The sequence below is a fragment of the Mastigoproctus giganteus genome, chromosome 11 (genome assembly GCF_048544385.1).
Source record: "Mastigoproctus giganteus isolate SK-2022 chromosome 11, ASM4854438v1, whole genome shotgun sequence".
Classification (NCBI taxonomy): domain Eukaryota; kingdom Metazoa; phylum Arthropoda; class Arachnida; order Uropygi; family Thelyphonidae; genus Mastigoproctus; species Mastigoproctus giganteus.
The window spans coordinates 42043229-42053924 of record NC_143585.1 but is presented as its reverse complement, the minus strand read 5'-3'; the positions used below and the strand labels follow the sequence as shown (position 1 = coordinate 42053924).

The 10696-nt window shown below is 36.1% G+C and overlaps 1 protein-coding gene across 1 annotated transcript in view; it reads right to left on the bottom strand.

Moving 5' to 3' along the window:
• Positions 1 to 1936: 1936 nt before the first annotated feature.
• LOC150077948 (alpha-1A adrenergic receptor-like) overlaps positions 1937 to 10696 on the bottom strand; it is a 30020-nt gene continuing 21260 nt past the window's right edge. The window contains exon 3 of the mRNA XM_090384411.1: positions 1937 to 2148. Within this exon, the coding sequence (XP_090240537.1) occupies positions 1937 to 2148 (212 nt within the window). The remainder of the gene's footprint in view (positions 2149 to 10696) is intronic.

Below are 10696 nucleotides of genomic sequence, written 5' to 3'. Positions count from 1 at the left end.
GTAGCAGTTTCACTCTATCGAAGGACGTTAGTGGAATGGAATCCAGTTTTTCGTTTTCTCCAGATGAGTACAGTCTTCAGTCGGATCCTCAAAATGTTTTCAACTGATCAGGTTAGGGAATTGTGGCCCTTTGCTTTAGGTCCAGTTGACATGTACTTAGTACCAATATAAACGGATTCTTTTGTGCAAAGGGGTGAAAGGAATATGGTCACTTGGTCGTGGTGCATAAAGACTCCTCTCCTGAAGTCTTCTGTAGGCAGCATTCCTTGGCATAAGCTCTGAAGAAAGTTGCAGTGCGTGCTAATGAGGGTCTGTGACGTCTCGCGGTTAGGGGCAGATAATAGTCATCTTGCGTGGGGATGACATGCAGGCGCCTCGGATAGGTCTTCGAGAGAGAGAGAGAGAGAGAGAGAGAGAGAGAGAGAGAGAGAGAGAGAGTCTGCGTATAACGTCACGAATCTCGGTTAGTCTCTTAGACCCTTCATCTTAACTTTGTCATGCCTCCAGTTTCCCTATTGCTGTCTACCACAGCATATCCCAACGGTGTCTTTGTAACACTTTTACGATGATAACCATCTTGAAATTGCTAGTGCAAGTAATAAATGCAAAATAACAGAGGTTCTAAAAACAGACTGATTTTTATCTTGTTATACCCATTTGCATATTGTAATAAATTGTCTGACTGAGTCAGACAGATCGTTTTGTCCATAAACAACGAAACAAATATTTGGTTCTATTTTTATTTTGAACACAAAATTGTGAAAACAGTTTTATTAAAAATGTATTCACAATTTCGTGTTTGTTCCTTAGGCTTTCAGCAGAAGTAATAAATGCAAAATAACAGAGTAAATTCAATATATATTTATATTTGATATGATTCATATTTCGGGAAATGTTTCAGATAAATACATTCGTGTATTTTCTATCTTGTAATCCCCCCCTGACCTTAACATATTTCATTTTTCTTTGGTGTATAAAGAGAAAAATATATTTATTTATATTAAAAATAAAATCGCAAAAATTGAGATTAGAAAAAGAAGAATCCGCTAAAATTTGCATAACTAGAAATTAGCTAGAAATTTTGCCAGCGCATTAAAAATATAAAAAAAACTCAGATCGCGCCAAGATTTTGTTTTTTATTACTGCCTTAAACAAACTCAAAAATATAATTAGTTTAAATATTTCATACTGATTGGAACTATTACAATTCATATTTCGAAGACAACTTCTGTCCAATGTGACTAAGATGTAACTAAATTCAACATGGAAACTTAGTGACATTTTATTTTACTAAATTCCTACGTCTAATGCTAACGGATTTGGTGGAATTTATTTTAATATAATTTCTAGATTTTGGGATAGTGATTATAAAACTGAACGGTGATTTTCTACAAAATACAGGCAGTAAATTTTGAAACAGTAATAATAATCAACTTAAATAAAAAGCTTAGCGTTCTTTGAAGTGTTCGAAACATTAAAAAATAGGATTTTTTTTGAGAATTAGAAACGCCCTGTTACACCCTGAGAGCAATTTATTCATAATTTTTAATATTTTAATATTCCGACTATAATAATCGTGAATTATTATTATTATTATTATTATTATTATTATTATTGATATTAATTTTTCTTAATGCATTAATTTTCAGATCAAAATTGCAAACGTTTATGAACTCCGATTTTCCTCATAACTTTTGAAGTTAAAATTAAACTTGACTCTTATTATTCCAAGAAATTTAACACTTATACAAATATACGATTACAGTATTCTCCTGATATACAGATAATAAAATTTGAAATAGTTTAAAATACTATTGGATATAAGTATGTACGTAAACGAAAAGAAATTTAGCTTTTCTCAGCTCTTTGAAAAATGAGTTGAAATTTTCAATTTCATTTGTTTCTATTATAACTGAAAAAATCTAATACGTATTGTCTACCATACATTCGGGTTTGCCCTGTTGGATGTTAAAGAAGAAGTCCTGGACGCGAGTAAACATTCGCATTTCAGAAGACGTCTGAAAGCACATTTGAAGTGTTTACTGGATGAAGCGTAGATGATGGGGTTCAGGCAGCTGTTGAAATAGCCCGTCCAAAAGCAGAAATCGAAAACTAGATCTGGCACGTGGCATCCTGCACAGAAAGCACCTGTTGGAGAAAAAAGAAATACAATGATTCCATCGTTTCATCTGTTTAATGAGTGTTTAATGATAGGGGGAATGATCAATGACAATGACTCGTTGCCTGAAAGTTGCCTCTTTGCACGATTCACATATAAATACTTGACATAAACGCATTTTTAAAGAAAGGCAAATTAATAAAACATTTCATAAACATGATTGATGCAAATTTTACATTAGTTACATTAATAATTATTTAATAAATCTTAGAAATAAAGAAAAAAAAAAGCCGATTTCATTTATTTAGTTTAAGAGGATTTAAGAATTATTTTTCCCACGCTGATTGTTTTCATTGATCACCATGTGGAAAATGTCTGAATTAATCCCCTATGCGGCCGCTGTAGCCGAGTGGTCATTGCCAGGATGCTTAAGAACACGTGCCTTGAGTGACCGGAGTTCAAGCCCGTGATTGTTAAATACGGTGCTGTTTCTTGTGTTCTCTCTAACTTGTGAACTACTTTGATTGTGTGGTCGTTCCGGAGTATAAACAGAAAATTTATTTATTTATAAACGAGAGGGTTTTCTTTTTTTTCTCTCACACTGATTGAGCCAGTCAAACTTAAAAGACGGTGGAATGATTTTACTTCTCCCAGAAACCCTGGATTTTCCTTAGAGAAAACGGCAATCGACTATAACACACTCAATTTACAGACGTCCCATGGTTTTCTTGCTTGTAGTAGAAAACATTCAGGAAATTCTTTATCTTAATTCTATCCTTCTGCAGAAAACATTCTAACATAAACTCATCCCGACTACAAGACGAGGAATTTTCTGATTTGGAGACGACCAGAAGAAGATCCGATTGTGGTTAGATTTGTGAATTTTATTTTACCTTTTTATTCTTATTATTAGTGTTTTTCATTTAAAAATTTGCATTTGGATTGATTATGGTTACTACGATGCCCTGAACACTGTGAAAAAAATTATTCACAGTGAATCAGATTTAAAAAAAAAAAACACATACACAAAATGATATTTGATTTAACTGTAGTCGAATAAATGGCATGGAATTTTACTTTTGACGTTCCTCTTTCGGCGCGATGTCATTTTGACTCGTACTAAAGACAAACCTTACAGACTTACAGTTATGGATTCATCGAAGTTTCTAGCTAAATCAGCAGTAAAATTATACCTGTCAAGTTAGTGAAGTCCTCCTGTAAAGTACTTTGTTAAAAAGAAAGAACATGGAGAAATTTTGCCAGTAACAAAATAAGGAAGCGATCTACTTTGAATACGTATAATTTATAAACATGGCATTTATTGAAAAAGTCTGTCATTTCGCCGGCGACATCTTAACTTGTTGACCATGTTCATCGATAAATTAAATCCCATGTGTGCTTTTACGCTATTGGTTGAACTATTTCAACGTCACATTCGTGTCGGTTGTTACTTTGGATAAACTACACTGGCTATACTAAGGAATAACCTTTATATTCTGGAAACGTCATAGTGTCCAGTCCAATTGGTAGGAATTTTAAGTCCTGCCTGATTTAAGGTGAGTCTTATTCAACCTATACAGTGAATAGTACACACCAACCTATGCCTTTTGAACTTTTTTTTTTCTTTTGGCCTTGGAAGCCATTAATCGAGATCAGCATATGGTCTGATGTTACAATCCTTACTAACTGGAGTTTGAATTTTTACTTGGAGATCTTCCTCCTGCAACAAACTTGAGGACACACCGAGTAATGTTTTTCCCTGTTTTTGTACAGACAGTCGGTACAGTAAATAAGGGTGAAGCACATCAAACAAATGTGAATTTTAATTCGCACTACATTTTATGGTTACTTCATGATGTCCATAATTTCTCATGACAGATTTTATCCTAATACTAAATCCAACTGTTCTGTATTTGCTAATTTTTCTGCACAAAATTTCAGAAATAATTATAGCCCATCGATATAAATAATTCACTATCGAGCTATATATTCTACAAGCCCAAGTGCGGGATAGGTCAATCTGCCCATGTCTCACTACCAGTGGCGTATCTTGCAGGTGCTGTACCAGGGCCCTGAGCCCCGGGGAAACCCAAAATGAAAAGAAGAAAATGACTTTGAGGGTAAATAATGTTGCACCTCAGCCTGCTTGTGACGATAGGTCACTGCTCACTGCATTCATATATCAAGAGTAGATCGAATGGCATTGTATATGTTTGCTATTAATCATACATATTTGAAAACACAAAATCAAGTAATTAAATTCATGAATTGATGAAGATGAATGCTTTTACTCACATTAGTGAAATTACAAAGATTAACTGGAACATTTTAAATCGATTCCTATTTATACCAAGAATTATAACTATTCATGCCCCAGAAAGACATACAAGAAATTTTTGAATTAGGGTTACGGGAATTGCAGCCCAATTAATAAATGTCAAATCGTAATAATATGTACCATTGGGATGTTTTTATGGATGGGACAGAATTTATTAAAGTTGCCAGAGGCCCCTCTGTCATATGGAACCAAAACGAGCGGAATTCACTTATTTGACAAGAAATTCTTGACTGGATTCGAACCCACACTTTTCCACAATGTGTAGAAAAACTACTCGTGGGTCATTCGTATTTTGATTCATACAAGTATATCTCTCTATATATTACATACTAAGTAGCCATTTTATTAGGTAGGCCTGCCCTTGTCATGAAGTGCAACTCTTCTTCAGTAACAAGATCGTGTGTTAGTGCAATACAATATAAAATAAATGGACAGTTGTTGTTTGTAGTAGGGTTTTAGGAATATCAGCGACTAAAACTATATTGCTCTTTGTACGCTATCAGTAAATTGCTTGTTCTGTGGTCGATTTTCTGTTTGCCGGGCAAAACACCTGAGTTTCTGGGAGAAAAATCATGTTGTCCGCGCCTCACACCGACTAACTCAGCCACATTGTAGAAAAGCCCATAAGAGTTCCTTGCGTCATTGAAGAGATTCGGAACCAGGTCTTTTCCACCTAATGTGGTGAGGGTCTTTTAAAATACATTCATTACGTTGACTGTCTGCTAGAACCCCCTTGTATATAAACAGAATAACATCACCCATCATTTGATCAACCTTTTTTTTTTGTGCATTTTAAATAGCAGTTAGCATTGATTTTTATTTTTGAAAAGAATTTTCTGTTCCTTATTATCTACTGTAAATGTTTATTTCAGTTTTAATTTAATAACGGTGGTAGTTATTAAAAAAAAAAATTCGTACCCTAAGCATTTCTCCTTATAACGCGATAGCACTTGAGTCTTCATCAGTTCGATCGAACCTTTAGATGGTACCTTAATTCTCATTTCATTTCATTTCTATTTTTGTCATGTGCTATTTTAGACGAGTCCGCAAAACAAACACAAGCCGACTTCATAAAATTTTATTCTTATATCTCACTATTACTACTTCTGAGATTCTTTGAAAACTTCAGCACAATGCGCGAGATGTTATGCCCGCTCAGTTCCCATCTTAACAGGATTTTCTCCTAAATTTCGCTGAAATATTGTCCTAAATTGGTTGGAATGCAGTAGATTTTTCATCAGAGTGTGGCGCTGTCTGGGTTCGGACAGTTCATTTGAAGAAAATCCAGTCTTCGTGTACTTATTAAAGCCAGATGACTGATTTTTGAATAATAAACACATTCTTCTGAAGCTATAAATTGTCTGGAAATCTTATTTATATTATTGTGCAGGTCTTCCAACATTGTCAAACCGAAATTGTTTTTCTGTTGGTTAAGAGAACCACTTACGTTGGAACCCCGATCGTTGTGCTTGTGGTTATTTCTAATCATAAAGGGACAAAAGGCCAGTTAACAAGCTCATTCCCTAAGCCGTATATAAGGCTAAAGGAATGAGAGATAAAATCCTTTGTTAATCGAAATACTTTTCATGATTTTTGTCAATTCCTCTTAGCGTTGATGCTGCGTTGAATGCAGAGGAACATTCTGCGCATGAAATAGATGAAAGGATTCACTGTAATCTGCCAACAGTGGCCCGTTTATCGCGAAACTTATGAGATCCTATCTTAACAGAAAGAAACAGAAAAAGGTAGTCTAAGCGGAAAGAAAAGAAGTGGACGTCCAAGAATATCTTCTGCAGGGTCTTGAGTGAAGATCGGGATTCAAGCTCATGACTGCTAAATACGTGCTGTATCTCGTGGACTCCTCTGAAAGTGTGGTCATACCGGATTATGAACAGAAAATTTATTTATTTATTATTATTTTTTAATTTCTGGTCCGACTGTGTGTCGGAAACAGAAGATCCTCATCAACAGATCACAAAATAGCATGGGAGGATGATACAAGTGTAAAGGCTAATTGGTCTGAGGATCAGGGGGAAATGTGTTATTTTCTCTGATGAATCAAAATTCGACTTATATGGTTCGGACGGCCGTCAGACTGTTAAACGAAGGAGAGGAGGAGAATTTCATCCAAACTGTATCGTCTCCACAGTGAAAATATCTGCATCTCAAATGATATGGGGGCTGTATTTCAAATAGAGGAGTTGGTCGTCTTGAGTGCTGAGGTGTACAAGGACATTCTTGAGACAGTACTTTCCATAATTAGAGATCATTATCGGGATGTTGTCGATTGCGTTTTTCAGAACGACTCTGTTCCATGTCATAGAGCCAAAACCATAAGTACTACCTCATAAAATTTGCTAAAATTTTAAGTTTATTAACGTCGCACTCTTGCTTAAAATAAAAAAAAATAAGCGTAATTTATTTCGCTGTCTTTATTGTCCACAGGTGCAAAAACGGTTGAAGGATAAATCAATTTGGATAATAACATGACCTGGGAACAGACTAGACCTCAATCCGGTTGAAATTTGTTAGAACAAAATGGGTGTTTCAGTAAAAGAAACCAAAAACAATTAAGAGTGCTGCAGAAGACATTAATCCGTGTTTGGTACCGTGAGATTTCCAAAGAATATATTCAGAAATTTATCTGGTCGATGCCATGATGGCAATATGCTGCAGTCATCAAAACAAGGGGTGAGCCAATGAAATATTCGTGTGTTTTTTGTGATTTTTGGTTATATAGCTGCCTGTCGTTCTAGCATGAGCGAAGTGTTGAAAAAAAATCACTGCTTCATCGAATTTTTGTTATACAGTATAATACAGTAGTGTGCAATCTAATGAGCAAAGATTCGCGACATGTTAAGGTGCACTATAACAACCGCGTGTGTACTGACGTATGAGATTAACATTCTGCCGCTTAGCTCCTGTCTCCATCCAGAATCTACTGGGGCTTTGCAATTTGTTCTGGATTGGTGGAAATCTTCGGCTGAAGCGAGTCGGCAGCTAGACTACGGACCTTTAATGTGCTTGTGGAACTTGAAAATTGCAGTTTTCTTCACGATTTCTCTCACAATCTCTGTAGCGCTCATACCACGTTGAATAGAACAGCGAATAACAAAAGTTTGTTCAGTTTTTAAATATTCCTTGATGCATCTCACAAAAGTATTCATATTTATAAACAGTAAATAGCTTTAACGCTACTAGACAACGTATCAGAACTTGCAATTGTGTCAGCGTATTCCTGGACATATTATCCAATGCCACATGTTAGAAGTTCGCCGAAATTCGAATGCTTGTACTGTGGTGCTGCCATTTAACGAATTAATGGTCAGCCTGTGTCAATTATGGAATAACAGTTTGAAAAACTAACTCTGTCACTATCGGAGGGGAGAAAAAAAGTTAATTCCTCTAAACAAGATTGCACAACAGAAAGCGTTTTTATCTCTCCGTTTTCTGTTTTCTCACAGAGAAAAAGTTAAAGTAATTAATGCACACTATAAGTAACCGATAAGAATTTAATTTTCCGTTACATCTACAATCCTCAGAGCGCCATTTCTTAGATTGTCGAACAAGGCCAGAAATTCCTGGAATGTTCCGAATTGTTTAACAAGGAACCACGACCCGTTTTCGGAAAACTTGCGTTACTAACCGGGATAGCGCAAAGAAGAGATTTGAAGTGTTCTCAATAAGGAGAAACCCAGTGGATTTAAATCAGAAGAGCGTGCGAGCTATGCAGTTGGTTCAGAACACTTATTATCGCGAAATTGTGGAGCACCATCATTCAGGAACCGCATTTGAAGGCGCGTTTCCAAAGGAACTTTTTCCAGCAATACAAGTCGTTTCTTCCCAAAGAAATGCTAGTAATACGAGCCATTCAACGTAAGTGGCAATAAAAATGGACCAATGATACCAGCACAAATATTTCAATAAGACTCCTGCTGATTCCGAAACTGGACAAAATGAGGATTTTTCCATTGTCCATTGGTAATTGTTGCGAAATTTCATAATGGAATCGCTTATGAATTGTGACTAATCCGTGCAAAGAAGACAATAGAGAAAATCTGGTTGAATACATTGCTGGGGAATCCATCGACAAAACAGGAACACTGATTCGCTTATAGGTAACTTCAAAACAACAGAACAACCAATGACTCAACTTTAAGAACAATTGTCTCGCCCATGAGGAGTAAACAGAGCCATTCAAAAGATATGCAAATAATTCAAATTTGCCTATCACCTTACTTATTGATAGGCGTACTAACCTTCACTCTATGAATAAAAGAAAATAGTCTATAACTCGGAAGGAATACGAACTTCTTTTCATTCTTTTGCTCAGCAGAATACAAAGTATGACAAGACCTTTTAAAAATTATACATATATGCCATCGGTACAAATATCCCCTGAACTTACAATGCTTCCGAAACTTGAACTTTCGAAAACCTGACTGTGGTTTACGAATATAACTCAATTTAGTATATGAATGAAAGATGTTTTCCAATAAATAGTATACGGAATTTTACATAAACTTTGAAAAATGAACTGAATATATATATATATATAAATCAAATCTTTCTTGATTCAGTTTGGGTAGAATTCCATCAGTGTCCCCTTGCTCACAAATTATTTTTCCCAAAATAATTCCATGACTTTAGCGAGTGCCTCCAATGCATATTTCAAGTAAGGCAGGTGTCACGAGAGATCATCTTTTATTACTTCCCTGTCTTTTCCTTCCATAACTGTCACTGCCTACCAGAATTAAATGCAGGTCACTCTTATGAGTTCTTCATGTTTCCTTTACTGACATCCCATCTATCTCACATTTAATATCACTCACTTAGCGTCATCTTTGTTTCTCTGTAATATTTATAGTTTCCGATATGTCCAATTTTTCTTTATTGTAGCAGCATGCAAAGATAAATAAGTTATATAAGGCCAGAAAAGGCACGCCGGGCCACTTCATGACCAAATGAGTATAGTAGGATTCTGTGGTAGAATTTTCTAGTTTTATAAATCTCTACAATCATGTTTCCATTTGACAGTGTGGTATTTAACATTGCAATCCTGTGGTTCAACGTGGATGCCCCATAGCCAAAGAGTGGCCATGGGATTATAGCCACTCTTTGAATTAGAATTGTCTGATATTAGAATTATCTGAGGTGGCTATAGCACTTCAGACAATTCTAATCTCCCAATAATAGGTGGGAAATTTTTCAAACACCCCTCAAATAACCATAATACTGTAGTTGCACATTACTATAATATAGCCAGTAAACTAAGCTTTCGTGGCCATAACATTTGAATGTGTTTGCTGTATTTGACGACATCCCAGCGAGGTTCATCTCATCAAGTCTAATTGACGAGAAAGCCAGGAAAATGATCTAATCCACCGACTGGGAACCAATCCGTTATTCTGAAATCCTTGCACTCCTTGCATGCTAATGAAGAGGCACACCATTCTGTTGAAAAATTGAATTTCCTTGAAGAGTTTTCTCTTTGAATTATGGTATAAATTCAACTCACTCTTTCGGTACGTGTCCCAATTTTTCAGGCCAGTTCATTGGATAAGTTTCTGAAACTTGTAGACTTTCTAACGTGGCCTGGCATTTTGTGGAATTTTGCTATCTCTACTCCATTAATGTTTAACATGTTTTCAGCTAACACTTGTAAATTGGATTTCCTGTTATGGAAATAACAGGAACAATATGCTAGATATTGTTCCTCGTTGGCCCATGTTGTATTCGGTAGTTAACTTTTGAACAGTGCTGCGCCTATTTGCCTGTATGAGTCGTCGGACCCGGCGCTTACCTCTAGCTTCAACCTTTCGCTGACCTTTGCAGTTTTGCCGTCGGGTCGTTGCTTGACCATTTTGACGCCAGTCCTGGTACACTTTAACTACGGCGGCTTTCGAACATCCCACCAGTTCAACCGTTTGGGAAATCGAGGCAACAGCTGATCTAGCTCCCACAATCTGTCCTTTATCGAAGTCCGATAAATCCTTCCTTTTACCCATCACGCTCGGAATTTTACTACCAACTGAACCATTGACACCTTATCTATGCTACGTAGGTCGAATAACAGAGCACTCTCGTACCTCACGTGGTCAACGGGTTGCATTCACTTTTCATAGGGGGTGGTCATAATTCAGTGATCACTCAGTGTAAATAACATGTAAGATGCACATTCATTTCACTTTGACTGTGTCTTAGGTAGTCACACATAAGATCATTAAATTCGCTTTGAG